Source organism: Panthera pardus, unplaced genomic scaffold, assembly GCF_024362965.1.
Source record: "Panthera pardus isolate Hobbes unplaced genomic scaffold, ASM2436296v1 HiC_scaffold_24, whole genome shotgun sequence".
In the NCBI taxonomy this organism is placed as follows: domain Eukaryota; kingdom Metazoa; phylum Chordata; class Mammalia; order Carnivora; family Felidae; genus Panthera; species Panthera pardus.
In genome coordinates this window covers 65,719,375-65,741,594 of record NW_026526810.1, presented here as the reverse complement: position 1 = coordinate 65,741,594, position 22,220 = coordinate 65,719,375, and the positions used below count along the sequence as shown (strand labels likewise).

The 22,220-nt window shown below is 41.1% G+C and overlaps 1 protein-coding gene across 1 annotated transcript; it reads left to right on the top strand.

Moving 5' to 3' along the window:
• The first annotated feature begins 3 nt into the window (after positions 1-3).
• On the top strand, positions 4-20,888 carry DAD1 (defender against cell death 1). The gene is made up of 3 exons (XM_019430488.2): positions 4-296; positions 9,798-9,972; positions 20,647-20,888. Exons 1-2 carry the CDS (start codon positions 86-88, stop codon positions 9,926-9,928), a joined length of 342 nt encoding a protein of 113 aa, XP_019286033.1. The 5' UTR covers positions 4-85; the 3' UTR covers positions 9,929-9,972; positions 20,647-20,888.
• Positions 20,889-22,220: the final 1,332 nt, after the last annotated feature.

Here is a 22,220-nt window from a genome sequence, read left to right as displayed (position 1 = left end):
CGCAGGCGCTAAGGCTACATCCGGTGTGGCCATCGGTTTCGCCAGGTGGTTGCTGAGGGTAGGCCGGAGGACCGAGTGTGTAGTCATGTCGGCGTCGGTAGTGTCCGTCATCTCGCGGTTCTTAGAAGAGTACTTGAGCTCCACTCCTCAGCGTCTGAAGTTGCTTGACGCGTACCTCCTGTACATACTGCTGACCGGGGCGCTGCAGTTCGGTTATTGCCTCCTCGTGGGGACCTTCCCCTTCAACTCTTTTCTCTCGGGCTTCATCTCTTGTGTGGGGAGCTTCATCCTAGCGGGTAATGATTCTATAAGTAATCGCAGTAATAATGTGTTTACTTTGGCGCACTGCTTTTATTCCCACAGCACTCTTTTTTGTATCAGCTCCCCGCCTCGTGACGTTATGAGAGGAACTGCATTGCCCTCTTGTGAATGGGGAAATTGAGGCTCGGAAAGGTTACCACAAGCCTAATGCCAAACAGCCGCCTAGGAGCTGGAATTAAGTCTCTAGAAAAACTCCCTTCATGCTGCTGCTCAACTTGGTGATCCAGTACACTATGTTCCTATTGGTCCAGGAAAACTCCATTCCAACTTTCATTTAGCTTTAACATATCTTTAAAATTGGTAGACCTTTAAAATGGAAACCCAGCTCTGAAAGCATCTCTCTCAACTTGGCCTAATCACTGCTAACCGCCAGTGAAACATTTCAATGAACAGTGTAAGAAATATAAATACAGGTGGTTTGCTCATTGAATCAACCTTTACTTGACTTTGGCTTTTAGCTGCTTCTACTGATTTCTTGTGGATGAAACTGTTATTTCATTAGCCTGAACTCAGTTTTTATTCACATAGTTATGTTTTAGCTTTTATTCTGAATCCCAGCATTTGATACCTTGTAGACAGTCATATTTAACAAGAGTTGACTGTCCCATGAATTTTTGCCAAAATCTGACCTTTCTTGCCCAATAGGAACTGTATGAATGCCAAGTTCAGGCTTGGCCCATGAGTGTTAGGCAGTCCACTTTATAGGTGGCCATCAGATGGCCTTTCCAGTCCCTGGTATCACCTTCTCTCTGACTTTGAGAACATGCCAGAATTAATTTTTTTTCCCAGTGTGATTATTATCAGTCAGGCCATCAATTGCGTTTTGAATCAAATACAAATACTGTGATAAAAGCTTTGGAGGTGCATCAGGTTTATGTTCCTTGTTCTTAATGAGTGTACAGTTTAGATGGGCACAGACAAAATACAGGATTAGAATTGTTAATTTATAGTGGTTCTCTGCTTATAGGTCTATAGAATGGCTTTTACACAAATGCTACTTCAGACTCAAACCAGAGATATTTTGCTTTCTCTCTCAGAACTAAGCCTGAAGACTTACTGACTTGTGCACTAGCTTGGCCTGGAGTTTGAGAGTTAATAGTCTGTTAGTTGGATGTTTCATTATGATTTTGAGTTTTGACCTAGAGGACCAACACTAGGTTCTTTGTGGCAGCATCCTGGCTGTCAGTTCAAATGTTACCACCATCATATACCCCAGATGCACTACCCTTTTTGCTCCAGATTCCTGACCTATCCCACCTGCCCTCACCCTGCCCCCGACTTTTTGTGACTAGGATTTTTATTATCTAGGCTGGAGAAGGAATTTTGAGAACCTCCAGTGACTTTTGTTTGATGATTTTTGCCTTCCAGGTCTGCAGGAGTAGGAATAGGGTGGGGCCCAAGCTGATTAAAAAGAAAGTTTATTGCTGAAGTCTCCCTGGTTTCATAAGCCTCTTAAGGTTAAGAAATGCTTCCTCAAGGCTATATGGAAGAGTGTGATTTACTGAAGAGTAGGTATGGACTACAGTTGTAGATTATTAATGTGATAAAACCAGAGCAAATTATTTTTATTTTTATTTTATTTATTATCTTTAATGTTTATTTATTTATATGTTTTTTTTTTTTTGGGGTGGCGGTGGGGAGAGAGAGACAGAGCATGAGCAGGGGAGAGGCAGAGAGAGAGGGAGACACAGAATCTGAAGCAGGCCCCAGAGTCTGAGATGTCAGCACAGAGCCTGATGCAGGGCTTGAAGCCATGAACTGCGAGATCGTGACCTGTGCTGAAGTTGGATGCTTAACCTACTGAGCCACCTAGGTGCCCCGGGAACAAATTCTTAAAGATGTTTACTTATTTTGAGAGTGAGAGTGGTGTCCATGTGAGAGTGGAGATGGGCAGAGGGAGAGCGAGAGAGAATCCCAAGCAGGCTCTGTGCTGTCATCGCAGCGCCTGACTTGGGGCTCAATACCACAAACTGAGATCATGATGTGAGCTGAATCAAGTCAGATACTTAACCGACTGAGCCTCCCAGGCACCCGAAAACCAGAAGATTTTTTGAGCAGATAATTTTTCCTGTTTTTGAAGCTATTGTATCTACAGTTGAGTTGGCAGACTCCCTACCCACCTCCCTAGTAAGAAGTCATAGCTTGTCTTTGAAGAGAATGTCTGTGAAAGGGCACTTTATTAGTGGAGTCAATATGGGGGATTGGGATTTCCAAAACTGTTAGATTACAGGTAATTGGGCCAGAGAAATGAAAGTTGCTTCAGGAAAAGAAAGCATTCATCACAGTTCATAGTTACCATCAAAGGGTATCATCTGCATTTCTTTTGACAGCGTTGCCCTTATTAAATGCCCTTACTACCTCTCTGCTCATTGTTAGCCCAGATCCTCAACAGGAGATGTTTTTTTTTTTTCTTTTTTTTATTTTAACGTTTATTTATTTTTGAGACAGAGAGAGACAGAGCATGAATGAAGGAGGGTCAGAGAGAGGGAGACACAGAATCCGAAACAGGCTCCAGGCTCTGAGCTGTCAGCACAGAGCCCGACGCGGGGCTTGAACTCCCGAACCGTGAGATCATGACCTGAACTGAAGTCGGCCGCTTAACTGACTGAGCCACCCAGGCGCCCCAACAGGAGATGTTTTAAAGTGTGTGTGTATGTTTAATATTTATTTTTTGAGAGAGGGGGACAAGGATCTGAAGCATGCTCCACACTGCATACAGTGAGCCCCAATGCGGTGCTCAAACTCAAAAACTGTGAGATCATGACCTGAGCTGAAGTCATGCTCAACTGACTGAGCTGCCCAGGTGCCCCTCAACAGGAGATATTTTAATGGGAAATTTGAAATTTGGAGTTTATCCTTTGTTGTGATTGTTGGGAAGGGAAGCCTTGTACCTGTTTATGGTGCTGGGTTGCTAATTTTCCTGTGGTTTCCTGTTGGAAGAGGAGGGAGGAGGCCATTTAGCTGGAGAATGGGATTGTAGGAGGTTATGTTGAAAGTTTAGGTAGTGCGGATGCTAGAGCTTCGAGTGCCAGGCCAAAGATTTTACTCTGTAGGTAATGGGAAAGCATCTCAGGATTTAGATTTTATTTTATTTTACTTTATTTTATTTTTATTTATTTACTTAATTTATGCAATCTCTACACCCAGTGTGGGGCTTGAACTCAAAACCTGGAGACCTAGAGTTGCATGCTTTTCTGACTGAGCCAGCCAGGTGCCTCCCCCTCTACTCCCTGCTTTTTTTCTAAATTTGAATAAGGGAGAGACTTACAATTGGTGTTAGCCTACACTGATGAATTGGAGGGAAAACTTACTTTGTCTGGTTTCCTAATTTCTTTTTGGCAGCCTGTTTTGTTCCATTCCTTCTACATGTGTTAATTTAACATATGTTCTTTGGAAATTGATCAGTATATTTTTAACTAATATAGAATGCTATCACACTTTTTTTCTTTTTTCTTTCTTTTTTTTACTGTCACATTTTTAAAAAACCTGGTGTTAATTTGGTGTCAGTGAAAATAGTCTGTTTTCTTCTATTCCCTTATGGCTAGGAGACTTACCTGTGGTTTCAAGGAGCCAGAGGTAGAAAATTGCCATTGATAAATCTTTTTTTTTTTTTTTTGGATCAACAGTGTCAAGTATAGTAAGCTTGAAAAGACAGATTTCACATTTCCTTAGCAGCTGACTGTTTATCTTATGGTTAGATATCTCTAGCTGAGGACATCTGTCCCTTTGTTAGAGTAACATTCCCGGGTTGGCAGCCCTTCTAGTTTCCTTTTTTACCCTAAGTGAAATCCCTCTTTCTACTCATTCAGAGTACTATTTAGGAGAGATAAGCAGAAAACATGAAGATTTTTAAAAATAAGTCTTTGATCTTGAAATCAGTTTTTAAGTCATTTTACAACTTTGATTTATTTTATTCTCTAATCTATATGAAACAGTTTTGGATTAAAAAAAATAGTTCGTTTCTTCCAGTGTACAAATCCAAAAGCAGTTTGAATTTAAAAGGCAAGGATGCCTAAACCAGAGTATTTATCTCATGGGAGCTATTGGGCCATGTGGACTGGGGTCCAGCATTTCTTTGGGAATTATCTATCAGATTTATGGGCCCTAATATTATCTACCATAACTGCTATCCCAGAGATTGGAAGTTTGCTAACCTTGTTCCTGTTTCTAAATCTCTTTCATATCTGTAGCTAGCTCTCCATCCTCAGTGACCAAGGCTCTCAGTATCTCTTGTTTATTTATTTTTTATTAAAATTTTTTTAGTGTTTATTTTTATGAGAGGGAGGGACCGAGCATGAGCAGGGGAGGGGCAGAGATAGAGGGAGACACAGAATTTGAAGCAGGCTCCAGGCTCTGAGCTGTCAGCACAGAGCCTGATGCGAGGCTTGAACTCACGAACTGCGAGATCATTACCTGAGCCACAGTCGGATGCTTAACCGACTGAACCACCCAGGCACCCCTCAATATCCCTTATTTAGACCACTGTAATCTTCCTCACTTGTGTCCCAGCCTCTGGTCTCTTTCCCTCCAGTCTGTCTTCCACTTGTGTTTGTGGGCTCGATTTGACTTGCAAATCAGATCATTCCACTCCCCGCATAAAATTTGTCAGTGTCCCAGTGAAAAATTAAAAACCTTAAAAAAATTTATTTATTTATTTATTTGTTTGTTTGTTTGTTTTTGAGAGAGACAGAGACTGTGAGCAGGGGAAGGGCAGAGAGAGGAGACACAGAATCTGAAGCTGGCTCTAGGCTCTGAGCTGTCAGCATAGAGCCCGACACAGGACTCGAACCCATGAACCATGAGATCATGACCTGAGCTGAAGTTGGAAGTTTAACCAACTGAGCCACCCAGGTGCCCCTAAAAATCTTTTTCATGGCACCAGGCTCTTTCATGATCTGATCCCATCTGTATCTCCAGTTTCATCTCTTGTCTCTGCTTCCTCTGTACTTTATACCCTAGCATTTGTTACTTGATATTCTCTGAACATGCTGTGATGTCTCAAGCTATTTTACTTTTGCTTGACTGCCTGGGAAATTCCTTTGTTTCTTAGCTTAGCTCAAGTGCTCCTTCCCTTTGGAACCGTTCCCTGACTCCTCCAACAGATTTTGGTCTTTTTTCTATATTCTTATTTCGCGTGTGTGTGTGTGTGCGTGCGTGCGTGTGTGTGTGTGTGAGAGAGAGAGGGTGGGAGGGAGGTGTGGCACTTTGATACTGTGCTGTATATATTTGTTTGTGTGTCTGTCTTCACTCTGGAAGATGGGCCTCTTGAGGAAAGGGACTGTCTTTTCATCTGTTCATCTTCAGTGCTTAACACTGTATATGTTAAATCGTGAGTGTGCCCGTAATAATTAAGTGAATACTAAGCAGTTATGTGCCAGATTCTCTGCCATGTACTGAGGATGAGCTGTGAGACCCACAGACATGGTCTCTGCTGTCCTAGAGTTTATAATCTAGTGGGAGATACAGACAAGTACCTGGATGGAGTGCTCTGATGGAGAAGTATGGTGAAAATAGGCACATGGGCACACATACAGGACCACTTACCCAGTGGTCCTATAATACTCCCTTAAATGTTTGCTTTTCCAAAATAATGCATTATAACTTCTCTCTTAACTCTCTTCTGTATATCCTCTTTTCCTTTATTCTCAGTTGATGATCTTGTTTTATTTTTTTACTAAAAAGGTAGACAGGAATCCTTTCGTCTTCCCAGCAAGGAATCCTGGCAGCACATCTGCACCTGTACCCTTACTCTTTGACTTCCCATGATAATGGTTGATGTGTCCCTTTCCTGCCCAATGCCAGCTCCTTCACTTGGGTAGTGTTCTCTTGTTCCCTCAGGGACTCCACTTATGCAATCATCTTTTCATTCTGCATTATTATTTTTCTCTCAGCAGATCTTCCTGCCCACGGGTCCTGTCCTCCTGCTTTAATAAAATCACCTTTTTGCACCAAAAACAAAACAAAACAAAACACCCAACCCCTCCCCCCCCACCAAAAAAAAAAAGCCTCTCTCTCTCTAGTGGATCATTCCCATCATATATGCAGATTCTAATATTATCAAATTAAGGGCAGCCTGGGTGGCTCAGTCAGTTAAGCATCCGACTGTTGATTTTGACTCAGCTTATGATCTTAAATTGTGGGTTTGAGCGCCACGTCGGGCTCTGCACTGACGGCATGGAGCCTGCTTGGAATTCTCTCCCTCTCTTTATCCCTTCCCCTGCTCACACGCTCACATTCTCTCTCTCTCCCAAGAATAAACAAACAAAAAAATAATTTGGCCCCAGAAACGCCTCCAGCTGCCATTCCATTTCTTCCCCATCATCACAGAATGCCTTGACAGAATAGTTGCTGTTTCTTTCTCACTTACCGTTCATTCCTTACCCCACTCTTGAGGTGGTCTGTTCCACTGCTCAGTGAAACTGCTTGCCATCTTGCCAAACCTAATGGCCATCTATTTCACCTTGCCTGAATGCGCAACAACATTTAGTATTTAACATGGTTGGCTGCTGCCTCCTATTGGAAGTACTTTCTTCTTGAAGCTTTTATAGCACTACACTCTCCTGGTTGTTCCTTCTCACCTCATTGGTTTTCCCTTCCTACTGTTTGTGTTCAGTACTTCTCTGTCTGAGGACGTGATGCTAGATACCTCCTGTTCTCCAATTTCTTTCCGTAGGTGAGTTTAATGTCTATATAACTACAATTTACCACATTGATGTTTTTAGTTCTGACCCATTCCCTGCATTCCAAATTAGTAAATCCTCTTGCCTCATCTTCACGTGATGTCTGGTCTGAAACTCCAAACTGAACCTTTCCTTGTTTTATTTTCTTCATGGCACATAATCACTACCTGATATTTCCTTGTTTATTTGCTTACTTATTATATGTTTCTCTCTATTAGAGTGTAAGTTTCTTGGGAGCCAGACTCTTGTCTGTCTTGTTCTGTGCCATGTTCCCAGCACCTGGGATGATGCATGGCACATAATAGGTGCTCAGTAAATAATTTGCTGGATTAATGAACATTTAAGGAGATAGATTGAATTAGGACTGCTTAAATGAAGTTGTCTGCCTTAGGAGGTAGTAAATTTCCATCTTTGGAAGTGCTTAGGGAGAGACTGAATGATCATTTGTGGAGGAGCTTTTTGAACAGATTTTCTTTGCCATGTTTGTATCCCAGTGCTTATGAGGAATAGGACACCCCTATTAGTAACACAGGTTCTGGAAGGTTTGTAATTCCTTACCTAGGGATGGCTTATCAGATTCTAGTAGTGGTGAGTATACTTTGGAAAACTTCCCAGGTGATCATGCACCCTCCGCCAGTATGCCCCACCCCCACCTCTTCTTGGGCATTTTATGTATCAGATGGGTATTGGCCTTTATAACTCCAAGGTCCTTTCTGTCTCCATGGAACTCTGATTCTTACATTGTCAATAAAATAAGGTGGCTTACTGTGATTGTAGTAATGAAAACGCATCGATTCATTACCTTACCAACCTTCACAGGGAGCTTCTCTTTTGTCCCTTCATATTTTCTGAAACAGTACTGTGTCCCCACCCTCCATCTCCAGAGCCACTGTTAATAGTTTGATATCTATTTCTCCATATTTTTTCCCAGGTTCCAACTAACAGAAATGAGAAAATATCTTTTTTTTAAAGAGAAATGGAGAATGGAATAATTTTTTGGCTTTTTTTTTTCTTCACTTAATATATCTTGGTTGTCTTTACTGTCAGGATATAGAGAATTTATCTCTCTTTTTTTAAATAATTGCATAGGATTTTATTGCATGTCTGTAGTGTAATTTATTGAAATAATCCCCTTGATGACATTTGGACTGCTTTCACTTTTTTTTTCAACTTTATGAACATGCTGTTAGAAATTCTTTGTTCTGCTAGACAAATTCCTTATTCAAAAAGTAAAAACATTTAAAATTTTAATGGATATTGCCAACTCTCCCAAATGGTTGAACCAGTCTGTACTCTCCACAGCGGGATTTTAATTGGTTGCCCTTGCTTCAGTCAGTGTCCTTCATATTTTGAAGAGTCCAGGTGCTTGAAAAGATCAGTAGTGTTTCCACAGTATTTACATGTTTAAGCGTAATGAAAACTGTTGCCATGGTAATGGCCTCTGGAGAACTAATCTGGTAGTTTTCTGATCTTTGGGTTAGATCTCAGTTCATTTCATTTTCTTGGTTGGTGATGTAAGGGCTGCTAGCCTGAAGCAAATTTAGATTTTCTTAAGTAGTGTAATTATTTAACACAGGCATAAAGATATTTTGGAAAAGTGTACTCGTAGAACTTCCGTTTCATGTCAAATGGTGACTGTGGCTAATGTATCAGGTTGGCATCTTCAGGGATCTAGAGTGTGGCAGTGGAGAGTTCTCTGTCAACGTTATATAGTTTAGATGTCTTGCCTTTTTTTGAGACAAGCAGCTGCTAGAACTTTAATATCAAAGATGATAACTATGAGGTCCTCATGGATAAGCATCTTCTATTTATAGTCTGTGCTATCCAATATTATGCACATTTTATTAGAAAATAATTCACAGTTTGGGGTGCCTGGGTGGCTCAGTCGATTAAGCATCCGACTCTTGATTTTGGTTCAGGTCATGATCTTGCGGTTTTATGGGCTTGAGCCCTGCATAGGTCTCTGCGCACTGACCGTGTGGAGTCTGCTTGGGATTCTCTCTCTCCCTTTCTGTCTCTGCCCCTCCCCTGCTCATACATGCATTCTCTTTCTCGAAATAAATAAATGAGCTAAAAAAAAAAATTCACGGTTTTATAACTTTTTGTCATTCAGCCCGGCCTCTTTGTTACTGCCTCACCTACACCCCAATTGAGGTGTAATTATAAATTTAAGTCAGGAGATAGGAGAGTTCTGAAGATATGTTAGTAATATATATCTTTTTCTGAGTGAGCTTTTGGTTTTTAATCTGACACATCATATTTTTTTCTTTTAACTTAAACATGAACATAAAACTGAGTTGTACCATCATGAATTCTTAAATTCACCTGTCTGGCCGGCACCCAGAGCAGAACATTACCAGCACCTAGAGCCCTCCTTACACCTTCCCAGTCATTCCTCTTCCTGTGAAAGAGGCTTATATGGCTTATATTTTCGTGGATTGGTTTGCCTCCTGTTAAACTGTATATAGATGGGATCATACAGCATGGGTTTTTGGTGTCTGGATTGTGTTGCTTAACATATTTGTGGGAGGTCTTCATATTGTGAAGTTCTTTTTCACTGCTGCATGGTACTTTATTGTGTGCATATGCCATAGTTTATCCATTTGCCTGTTGAGAGACATTTAGATTGTTTCTCGTTTGGGGCTGTCCTGGGTATCATTCCTGTACGTGCCTTTGGATGCACTTATGCATCATTTCTGTTAGAATTATTGGGACGTAGAGTATGGGTGTGTTCATTAGCAGTCATATTTGTGTTTTTTTCTAGATAATCATTTTCATGTTTTGCTTCTTGTGCAGTTTGCCTCAGGATACAGATCAACCCACAGAACAAAGCGGATTTCCAAGGCATCTCCCCAGAACGAGCTTTTGCTGATTTTCTCTTTGCCAGCACCATCCTGCACCTTGTCGTAATGAACTTCGTTGGCTGAATTACTCCCATTTACTTAATTGAGGAGTAGGAGGCTAGAAGAATGTAAGTAGTGATCATAGCCCTTGTGCCATAATGTTGATTTTAGGCATGGAAGTTGAGTGTGGCTGGTTTTGATTATAGTTGCCCGGGTTCCCATATTGCTGATAAGACATTTGCAGAATTTTCTATTGGAATGCAAAGCATTAATATGATCATGAGTCTTCAGTGCTGTCTCTCTTGGTCATTGCCTTCTCTTCTCACTGTTTTGCAAATCATTAAGATAACAGAAAGTAAGACTTTGCCTGTAGCTAATACCTAAATTTCTGCATCAGTAACTTCATGAAAATAACGGAAATCTTGGAAGAGACATAAATTGTAGGTTCTGCCTGGAGATTTGCTCTATAATTTTTTTCTTTGATCTCAGGTAACTTTTAAATGCTGGGCCATTGTTCCCCTAGTAGAATGCTCACATCTGGTAGACATCCAGTATATGCTGAATGAAGGACTGTGGCCATTTGCTAATAATGTGTGCTAAAGTGGAAATAAATGGGGAAATTGGATTAGCTTGGGGGAAGACTTTAAAATATATGATGAAATGTCATTTGGTTCGTTTGCCATTTTCCCTTTATTAGCGTAGAACTCCTTTTTCTCTAAACTCTTATGTAGAATCTCAGTATATAAAACAGCAATGGAGCTGGAGTTGTTTTGATTGACAGAATTAAAAAGCCCTCTCTGCTTGGCCTTTCTTCCTCCCAAGCAGAATCCTAAATCTCTAAGAAGCACATGAGTGGTTTCCAAACTGTGTGTTGACACTGTTATTTTATATATGAGAAAACAGAGGCCTTCTGTGGCCACACAGCTAGGTGGTTGCAGAGTGGTGCCTTCCCTAGTGGTGCCCTTGGCCTAGTGCTCCTCTAGTACCCTACCTGGCTTACGATGAGCGAATGCGCTATTTTCTTTGCCTTTCCATCATAACATTTAGTGTTGCTATTGGGTGGTAGGAAAAAAAAGAACCTTAGGAAATGTTATCCTTTTTGGGGGAAGAATATCCTAGGACTAGCCTCTGTCACTACTTAGAAATCTGTCATGTTTGTACTAATTGGCAGTATAACACAAGAGTTAGCGACTCTGTCCAAAGTGTATGCAATAATGCGACAAGGACTGTACATTAATTTCTGGCATGAATGAATCAGTTGCTTACAGTGTTCCATGGATTCTTTTTGTCATTGATAACTGCTTCAAAAACAGTTCTGTTAATTCAGGTAAGTTTTCATTTTTGGTAGTGGTAAGTTGACAGAAACGGTTTATTTCAGTGAAAAAGTTTGAGAAGTACTTCTTTCTACTATTCTGATACAGTTTAACTCTTTGGAAACCTGATCAGGGCTTGAGTTGTCCCCCTCCCTCCCCTTACCACACCTTCTATGTGGCAGTCAGTGCCTTGTTACTGGGAATACAAACAAAAGTAAAATGTGGGTCTTAACTTTTCTAGTAGAGGAGAAGGCCTATAAACATAGCAGTTAAAATTCAGCATAGTTAGAGCCACACCAAAGATCTGAACAAAGTACTGTGGGAGTCCAGAGAAGGGAGCTATATGCCATTTGGGAGCAGAGGCAGCAGACAAGGTATTTGAGGATGATAACTCTTTGAGTACAGCTAAAAAACCAAACCACCAACATTGACCTTATACTTGCAAACCTCATGAGTGACTCTTGGGCTCTCTGATAGTAACCTTGCTGGGAAAGTCATAGGTCTTTTGACTGATTTGCTTTAGATTACTAAAATTATTTTTTCTAGATGAGTCATGTGTATGCTTAGGAAGGGAACAGAGCAAACAATTCAAGGGTGTTCTTTAGGCTCAGGGAGATACCAAATCATGGAAAATGATTTCCTATGGCCGACGTGATTGGAAGAGGACTCTGCTGCAGAGAGCTTAGTATTTCAAAATTATGACAAAAACAGAGACAAAAAAGCAGGCTCAGCAGGAATTGCATACTGCAGACCATATTAACAATGTAGGGCCACTTGTTCAACTGGGAATTAATGGGCCCAAGGTAGAGCAAAATCTTCCAATCCTAGATTATAGTGGTAAATCATTCTGTAGAGAGTATGCTCATTGAAAAATCCTTTTCTCGGACATTGCCCAAAAGATTTTTCACAGAGATCATTTGACACAGGTTATATTCTCCTACTTTTAAACCTGTATCTATTTTCCCTTTTTATGTGCTTTTTATTTTAGCTTTTTTTTTTATTTTTAAAGGTTTATTTTTGAGAGAGAGAGAGAGCAAGCAGGGAAGGGGCAGAGAGAGAGGGAGACACAGAATCTGAAGCAGACTTCAGGCTCTGAGCTGTCAGTACAGACCCCGACGTGGGACTAGAACCCACAAACTGTAAGATCATGACCTGAGCTGAAGTTGGATGCTTAACTGACTGAGCCACTCAGATGCCCCTAACTCTTTCTTTAAGTTTATTTTATTATTTTTTTTGAGAGAAAGCAGGGGAAGGGACAGAGACAGAGGGAGAAAGATGCTGTCAGTGCAGAGCCTGACATGGGGCTTGAACTCATGAACTGTGAGATCCTGACCCGAGCCAAAATCAAGAGCTGGATGCTTAACCAACTGAGCCGCCTAGGCACCCCTGCCCTTTTTATGTGTAGTGTGCCAAAACACTTTTAAAATATTTTCCAAGTAAGTTCTCAATATTTATACCAACTCAGAAGGTAGAACAAAACAGATTGAACATTCCTATACTTGCCAAGTACATTGAGGGTTGGGTATAAAAAGAATAAACATCTATAGTGTACGCTCTTGCATGAATTTGAGGATGACATTTAAAACTAGCAGCTACTCTGAAAAAAGGCAGATCAGAAGAAAATGGCATTGAGTTGAAAAAATAAATATTCAAGAAGTAACTAAATTAACATACAGATAGTGAGAGCTCACCATAGGTCAGGATTTAAGTGCTTCTTGTTCTGTGTCTTTTATTTATTTTTTATTTTTTAAAAGTTTATTTATTTATTTTGGGAGAGAGTTCGAGCAGGGGAGAGAGGCAGAGAGGGAGAATTCTGCGGGGCTTAATCCCACAAACCACAAGATCATGACCTGAGCCGAAATCAAGAGTTGGACACTTAACTGATTGAGCCACCCAGGCACCCATGTCTTACTTTAATTTTAAAATAACCTCATGAGGGGGGCACTTGGGTGGCTCAGTCAGTTGAGCATCTGACTTGGGCTCAGGTCATGATCTCAGGGTTCGTGGGTTTGAGTCCCTGCGTTGGGTTCTGTGTGAATAGCTCAGAGCCCGGAGCCTGCTTCAGATTGTTTCCTTCTCTCTGCCTCTCCCCTGCTCATACTCTCTCTCTCTCTCTGTCTCTCTGTCTGTCTCTCTCAAAAATAAACAAAACATTAAAAACAAAAAAGCCTGATAATCCAGTGTGACTTCAAAAAAGTTTTCTTATGCCCCATTTTTGCTTGTTTGTTTACTATAGAGTATTTGACAATTGAAGAGTTAAAGAAGTGTGTTTAAAAAGTCAGCTATTGGGGCGCCTGGGTGGCTCAGTCAGTTAAGTGTCCATCTTTGGCTCAGGTCATCATCTCGCGGTCTGTGAGTTCGAGCCCTGCATCAGGCTCTGTGCTAACAGCTCAGAGCCTGGAGCCTGCTTCGGTTTACGTGTCTCCCTCTCTCTCTGCCCCATCCCCTGTTCACGCTTTGTCTTTCTCCATCTCTCAAAAATGAATAAATGTTAAAATTAAAAAAAAAAATCAGTTATTTATCACTGTGCTTTCCTTATTATTTTCTTTGCTTTTATTATAACAAGTTTAAAAAATACAGAAAAGTAGAAAGAATAACCTAACCAATCGATGCTGGGAATTAAGATTTTGAACAGATTAGGGGTGCCTGGGTGTCTCAGTCAGTTAAGTGTCCAACTTTGGCTCAGGTCATGATCTCTTGGTTCGTGGGTTCAAGCCCCGCATCAGAGCCCAGAGCCTGGAGCCTGCTTCAGATTCTGTGTCTCCCTCTGTCTCTGCCCCTCCCTTGCTTGCACTCAGTCTCTGTCTCTCAAAAATAAATAAACATAAAAAAAAAAAAAAGATTTTGAACAGATTAGACATTGTAGATTCAGCTGAAGTTCCCTTCCCTCTGCTGGAAGACCTGAGCTTCATGACAATTTCATTCAGCTAGGACTAATGTAAAACCTAGATCTATTAACACAGCCTTTTCCAACCTTTAGCCAGCCTATGTGGTCTCCTGAAAACCCATCCTGTGCCACTCAGTTGGCAGCACTGGTTATATAGTTGGCTAAAGTTTATTTATTTTGAGAGAGAGAAAGAGAAAGAGAATCCCAAGCACGCTGCACACTGTCAACGCAGAGCTCGATACGGGGCTCAAATTCATGAACCGTGAGATCATGACGGAGCTGAAGTCTGACGCTTAACCACCTGAACCACCCAGACACCCCTTACTTTATTTTTAGGCAAACTCCACACCCAACGGGAGGCTCAAACTCAATGACCCCAGAGATCAAGAGTCGCATGTTCTACTGCCAGGCATACCACTCATGATAGTTTTTAGATGATCCTAAAAATGAAAATCCAAAAGTAAAAAATGCTCCTAGTGACCTTTGGAGTTGCTGATTAGTGTCTGGCACTTAGGTGGCTGTAAATTTATTTTGGATGAATTTATGACACAGTTCAGTAGATTTGAATATTTTAAAATTTACATACTATCTGTAAGTATTTCCTATGTTTGTTTCTTTACGTCTGTGAAGTTCTTTTCAAAATTTGTCAGCTTCTCTGAGGTGTTCTGAAGGGAAATGAAGAAGAGGGACACAGCTCCATTGGATCACAGTTTGGGAAGGGAAGTTCCTGATGACAAGGTCCCTGGATCTGAGGGAAAGTGAACTGGGCACAAGGGACAAACCTGAGCTTGGAAATGTGCTCAGCCCCTGGGGAGGTTGTTTGCAAAATGCTCCAATGCTCATGCTAAAATCTTGTTAGTGTTGCTTTGTTTTTATAATAGAGACCATTCTCCCACAGATCTTTAAAAATTCATGGTGTTTAATCCTGGCTGGAACAAGGGGACTAACCGAGCTGGGCAGAACAGAACTCTGACAAGCAGTGCTATTTACAAACAATTGTTATTGGCTCTTTGAATTTATCAGGGGAGCACAGTAGTCCCCTATTCTCTGTGGGGGATGCGTTCCAAGCCCCCCAGTGGATGCCTGAAACCACCAATAGTTCCGAACCCTATGTATACTATTGTTTTTCCTATATACATATACCTGTGGTAAAGTTCAGTGCATCAGTTAGGCCCAGTAAGAGGTTAACAACAGTTACGAATCACAAAATAGGACAATATATACTGGAATTAAAGTGTTGTGACTATATTCTCTCTCAGAACATCTTACTGTTCTGTATTCACCCTGCTTGCGATGATGTGAGATGATAAAATGCCTATGTGATGAGATGAAGTGAGGTGAATGATGTAGGTGTTGTGACCTAGTGTTAGGGTACTATTGACCTGACAGTACTTTAGAAGGAGGGTCATCTGCTTCCCCTGTGATGGACTGCAGTAACTATGGAAAGTGAAACCTTGAATAAGGGGGTACTCCTGTGTAGTGTCCTAGAAAATTTCCTCTGGACGGGAATCTAAATATTCTTTAGGCTCTACTGCCACCTAGTGGGTCGTACATTTCATGCCGAGAATGTACTACTACAAAGCAAAAGTTGAGTTGGGTGGGGGCTGGGTGGGGGTGGGGAACACTGATACCTTTGTGATAAAATTTAGTTTTTTTCTAGTCGCAGGAGGGCAGCAGAGGTCCAAGTGGGCTTACATGCTAGGTGGGGGTTGCTTTACATTCTGACCACTGGTGGGCAGTGTGGAGTTAGGCTCCAAAGGTCATGCAACCTTAATGTGGCTTAGGGATTTTGTTATCCAGGGAAGACCTCAAGTGCGCAGAGACCCACAGATTTTCCCTTTATTTCCTTTTCTTGTCAGTTGAAGAGCACCTTTTTGGTTCATTCTAGACCTGTTTTTGTTCCCAACATGACCTCCACTGGTAATAATCTTTAAGTTTTTTGAACGGGGGGGGGGGGGGGGGGGGGGGCGCTGTTCAGTTTTTATTTCATTTTCTCTTTGACACTTCCTCTTACTGAATTAGAGCTAGCCACCAAGTAAGTTCTCAAAAAAGGAACTATTCTAAATTTGTAGACTGTATTTTGAGCTAAGCACACAGTATAATCTTTCTTTTTCCAGCCCCCTTTTTTCACCAGATGGAGGGGGAGATTCTGTACCCATTATTAAGGCCCTAAATCTGCTTATTTTATTTACTAAAAAACACTAGTTAACGACTAATTGGTGATTGAACTCTGTTTTGTATTTGGTCTGTTTAAAGCTCTCAATAAAAAAAATATATCAAGTAGAGTTGTGTTTATGAAGTTCATTGCTGCCCTAACTCCTTACTCCATCCTTTCAGCTTGGATAATTCCTACCCAAGTTGTATAGGAGTCTTTTCTGGGGCCCATTGTGCATACCTGTAGTGCTGCATTTAGCCAGTAGTTATGAAACTGTTCATTTGCTTTCCTGTCTCTCCCACTGAACTCTTAAATTCCCTGAAGGACCTCAGGGTTTAGCATGAGGTGAACAGTCACTGTGCATGTTTGTTGAATGAGTGTATGAATAAATAAACCCTTTCAACTATAAGAAAATGCTATAAAAATAGCTAAATCATTAGTTACATGGATGCTAAGACATGGAAAGTACTGTGGAAGAAAGAAGCCAAGGAAACAATTTGTTTGAAGGACTGTAGGGTGGAGCACAAGCATGAGACTAGAAATTGGAAGGCCTGCATTGTAGAGTTTGCTCTGTTAACTAGTTGATTGGACAAATAAGCTTGTTTCTGAGGCCCAGTTTCCCAATGCACATCATCTGGATGTTCATCACTCTCTTGCAGCTGCTATAGCCTGTGATTATTAGAATTCATGATAGTTCCCAGTGTATTTCAGGGAGATTGTGCTGTTTGTGTGGATCCTCAGTTGAGCTTTGCTTTTTTTTCTTCAGTTGTTGCTTTTTATCCGTGTTACCAGATTTCCATCATCCATCCACAAGAGGTAGAAAGTTAGTGTCAGTATATACAACAAAATGCACAATGTTTGCATAAGACCTTTTACAAAATTAGGTAACATTTGGAAATGTTTTACGGTTATCATATTATCAGGCTTATGGGACTCACATATACTCTTAGACACATTAACCCATGTGATCCTGTTGCCTCTTCCTGCAATGAGGTTGATGAATGATAGTATTCCTATTTTACACATGAGGTAATTAAACCTTAGTGAAATTTAATTTTTAAAAAGTAATCTCTACACCTAATGTGAGACTGGAACTCATGACCCCAGGATCTGGAGTCCCATGCTTCACCAACTGAGCCAGCCAAGTGCCCGCCAACCTTGGTGAATTTTAAATTAACTTGTCCAGGCCCTGGAACTGTTAAGTAACTGAGTGGCAACTTGATAACAGATACTTGACTCTAAACTTTCATATTCCTTCTTCTCTATTTTGTTCAGAGACTTTTGGATGATGAATTACATCTTCTTGTTAAAAGGTTTTCATTAAAAATATTAAGCTGCTTTTTTTTCAATGAGAAAGCTTAGGAGAGATAAGAAAAGATGAAGGTAGGCTCTCTAAAATATTTCTGCTGGGCGCCTGGCCACCCATGTTGAGTGTAGAGATTACTTAAAATTAATAAATAAAATATTTCTACAAAGTTGGTCATCTTGGGTCCAGAAGACATGCTAGAGAAGGCAGATCAGGAGACCTGACTATCCAGAGGGGATGACCTTGGTGCAGTGCCCTCTAGTAGAACTCTGCAACGTGGAAATAGTTCTAAGTCTGTACCATTTGGTATGGTAGCCACTAGCCATGTGTTGTTAATGAACATTTGAAATGTGCGTGACTGAGGCACTGATTTTTACATTTTATTTAATTTTAACTAAGTTTAAATAGCCACGTATGGCTGGTGGCTTCAGTGTTAAAGATAGCACGGCCCTGGAAAAATCTATTAAACTCCTAGTACCTACTGCTTTCCTCATCTATGAAATGAGAGGATCAGACTGCTTGATCTGTACCTCTCATTTTTAGAAACACATGATTTGTGCCTTCTGAGATTGTAGTGAGTGATTCACATTGAGCTCGGAACCTAGAATTTCTGCAGAATGGTCTTGATTCACATTTTCTCTAATTTCACTGTTAATTGGGTGACCGGGATCCAGGATGAGATGGGTTTGAAGGAAAATCAGTATTTGAGCCTATCTGCTCAGTGCTAGTGTCTGAATAGAGATGCTGCTGGAGAAGAATACGGATTCCAAATGGAAATGACCCTGTCTGGCATTATCTTTTGTGTCTATACAGAGAATAATTATTTTTAACTTTGTGTTGTGCCTGGCTTTCTTTTAAGGTGATTAGAGCAGACTGATCAGATGGCACTGTCTTTTCTGCATGGGTGACATAGACTGAAGAAGTCATGCTAATTTTTCTCAGTAGGTGCCTTCCATTTTGCATGTCTTGATACTATGGGAAGAAATTTGATTAGTTTCCTGAAATCTTCATCCCCTGGTTAGCAGTTGAAGCCATTCTTCTGAGCTGTTGAATAGTCCAGTTTTGTTAACATTTCAAAGAATCCGAGCTCCTCTGCTTTTATATTTTTTTAAAGTTTTTTTTTTTTTTTTTAATGTTTATTTATTTTTCAGACAGAGAGAAACAGAGCATGAACGGGGGGAGGGTTAGAGAGAGGGAGACACAGAATCCGAAGCAGGCTCCAGGCTCTGAGCGGTCAGCACAGAGCCTGACGCGGGGCTCGAACTCGCGACCACAAGATCATGACCTGAGCCGAAGTCGGATGCCCAACCGACTGAGCCACCCAGGTGCCCCTCCTCTGCTTTTAGAATACTATCTGGTAAATGTAGTTTTGTCTTAAAAGAAGGGAGCAGGTCTTTGTTAAGTAGAATTTTCTGAAAACCACTATCACGAGACTTAGGTCCTGAGTCATTTTTGCCTTCTAGATGGACCAGCCTTCGTGCCTTAGATTTGTTTGACAGTTTTAATACCATAGAAGCTTAAGACTTGACTTTTGTACTAAACTATGATTTCTTTTATAATTCTGTCTCAAGGCTCCTCACTCAAATGATCCTATGTTCTAGTCTGCTCTCACCTGGGCCATTAGAACTGATGCATTCATAATTCATAGTCTGTGGCCAGAGTGGTTTTTTTTTTTTAATTAATTAATTATTTTTTTGAGAGGGAGAGAACACGAGCAGGGAAGGGGCAGAGAGAGAGAGGGGAACAGAGGATCCCAAGTGGGCTCTGCTGACAGCAGAGAGCCCGACGTGGGGCTCAAACCCACCAACTGTGAAATCCAGCTGACCTGAGCTGAAGTTGGATGCTTAACTGACTGAGCCACCCAGACATCCTGAGAGAGTTTTTGCTTTAAGAAATTTGATGGAGTGGGGCACCTGGCTGGCTCAGTTTGTAGAGCATGTGACTCTTGATCTTGTGGTTGTGAGTTTGAGCCCCATGTTGGGTGTAGACATTACTTAAGATTTTTTAAAAAAAGGAAGTTTGGTGGAGTGAATAGGTGAGTTTTAACAGGTCTGTTTGTTCACTGTGAACACTTTTCCCTGTTTTTTGTTTTTTTGTTTTTTTTTGCTCTTTTATGCATTTCTCACAATTCTATTGATATAAGAATGTTCTACAGTTCTGTATCATGTCTCTAAGTACCATTGTTACTGACATAAAAGCACTCTGGCTAGAAGTCTAATATCTTTCTATTAAGCTCTGATGCTAGAATCTCCAGGTCACCTTAACCGGTATGCAAAATAAGGTGATGCCCTTTTACCTGCCAGGGTGGCTCAGCTCTTCTGAAAGGTAGTGTTTTCAAGCCCTTTTCAAGTCGTGGCAGCCAAAGAAGATTGCAGAATTTTAATGGCACACTGCAGGAGAAATGGCTACTGACGGCTCAGTGTGTTGGAGCCCCTAAATCTAAGGGGCCACTTTCTGGCTGCACCCTTAGCGCAGCACACGAGACGCTATGAGGAACCCATCTCACAGCTTACAGCTCGCATCTCAAGTGACTAGCAGTAGGGCAGCTGCTTCTCTTGGAGTTATCCTCCACCTTTTTGCCAAAAATAACCTAATCTGTCAGTGCAAATTATTTCTTCTCTTTCCGTGTTAAATTTGAGATTGGGAGTTTTTCTCTGTTGAATTCTTCCTTTTACTCCCTGTTCTTCCTGCTGAAATGTAGTGCTTTGTAGGCTTTCTAGATCCAGAAAAGCCCTGGAGGCTCAATTGCAACCCCTGCCCCCCTCTTCCCCCCCAAAGAGTTTGTGAGCCAGAGAGGTCAGAGTGACTTCTGTTAAGTCATGTAGCTTATTAATTCTAGAGCGGAGTTGAAACCCATGCCTGCAACTCTTAGTAAGTTTTGCCTTGGTGTGCTTGGGATTCAGATTTGAACATTCCTTTTTATGGATATCTCTGTAAAATGTTCTGTGAAAAATACTTGCTTTATTCTGGTTCTTCTAGCCTGGCTTAAATGCTGTCCAGAATTTGGGAACCCCATAGTTGTCTTTTGTCTTTGTGGGTTTAGAATTTTGTTGGAAGGATTTGGGGCCCTGTCTTGTAGTGTTCTAAGACATTTTTAAAAACCTTGGATATCTCTCTTACCTTTCTGCTTCTCTCTTTTAGGTTCACTTTTTGCTTTCTCCTGGATAAGAGCTTTTGAGATGGCAACTTGGACACGTGGATTTTCTTCCGATTTATACTTCCTACCGACTCTGATTTGGAATGTAGGTGGAGAGCCCAGAGAAGTTCCCTTGCTTCTGTGTTAGAGCAGTTTTGTAATGAGCGTTTATGAAGATGGCCTCTACTTTCCATTAAGTGGGACCTCCTTTTTGCCTTTCAAATTAATAAACTCCATGCCACTCCTTCCTCTGCCTGTGGCTCTGTTTTTTATTTTTCTTCTTTACTGGTATTAAAATCCTTCTTTCCCTTCAGTCCTCTGCAGAGCTCTTTAGGAGTTTATAACTTGCAAATGTGAATCTGCTTCCGTGTTTTCATTAAGTATATCTGAAGTTAATGACAAAAGGCAGTGCTGACGACCCTGGGAAATGACAGTCCTTTGTCTTTTCCCTGAGGCTGGTAATCCTTTACTAATCCCTCACTTGTTACAGGTGGTTCCATGCTTATGACACAATGCATTCCTGGAACTGCATCATTAAGCACTTTGTTAGAAATTGAACTAAGTACTTCCACATTTACATGTTTCAGCTTGCTTTGGTGGCGAAAAGTGGAATGTAACTCTTAGGCAGTGTTAACGGAGTGCAGGATGTGAGGATTGTTTATGTGTTTGCTTATAGGAAATGGTACTCTTCAAACCACTTGCGCAAATAATTCTCTCGTTTTGTTCTTTCAACTGTCTCGGGGGTTCTAATTCTCATGACATACGTGAAGAAATTAAAGATCAGTTTTGTCACTTGCTTAAGATCAGAAGTCCTGACACAGCTTGTGTAGAGCAATAGATCTGCTGGTTGAAGTGTAGGCATATTTATGTGTATCATGCTAGCAACTCTGTTTCCATCTTGGGTGCTATATATAGGAACTAAGCTATGCTGAGAATTCCACCATTTAAATTTAGCTGACTACTGAGATGACGGGTTGTGCTCTAGAGGTTCTCCCAACTTGGCTGTACATTAAAATCGCTTGAGGAACTTCAAAATGAGAGCCCAGTGCCCAGGTCACACCCCAGACCAATTAAAAATCTTTGAGGGTGGCATCTATACTAGGTACAGCTGATCCTCCTATGCAGCCAAGTTGGAGAAGCCCTGGTCTGCATTCTTGCTACTCAAAATGTAGTTCTCTGACCAACAGAATCACCTAGGAACTTTGAAAAGGAGAGTCTCAAGCACCTGCCCCCCCACCCCAGATCCTATAGCAGGAAAATCTTTAACATGGTTCTCATGTGATTCATGTGCATATTAAAAATTTTTAAAATCTTTAATCTTTATTTACTTTTGAGAGAGACAGAGTGCAAGCAGGGGAGGAACAGAGAGAGAGGGAGACAGAGAATCTGAAGCAGGCTTCAGGCTCCGAGCTGTCAGCACAGAGCCCAACGTGGGGCTCGAACTCATGAATTGTGAGATCATGACCTGAGCTGAAGTTGCTTAACCGACTGAACCACTCATGCACCCTTTATGTGCATATTAAAGTTTGAGAAACACTAAGCTAGAACAATGGTTCTCAAATTTTGGTATATCTCACAA

What these genes read in the sequence shown, in the direction of transcription:
- DAD1 (XM_019430488.2), top strand. Translation starts at nt 86, where the DNA reads ATGTCGGCGTCGGTAGTGTCCGTCATCTCGCGGTTCTTAGAAGAGTAC. An exon ending in GGGGAGCTTCATCCTAGCGG is followed by an intron (nt 297 to 9,797) that starts GTAATGATTCTA and finishes CTTCTTGTGCAG; the next exon opens with TTTGCCTCAGGATACAGATC.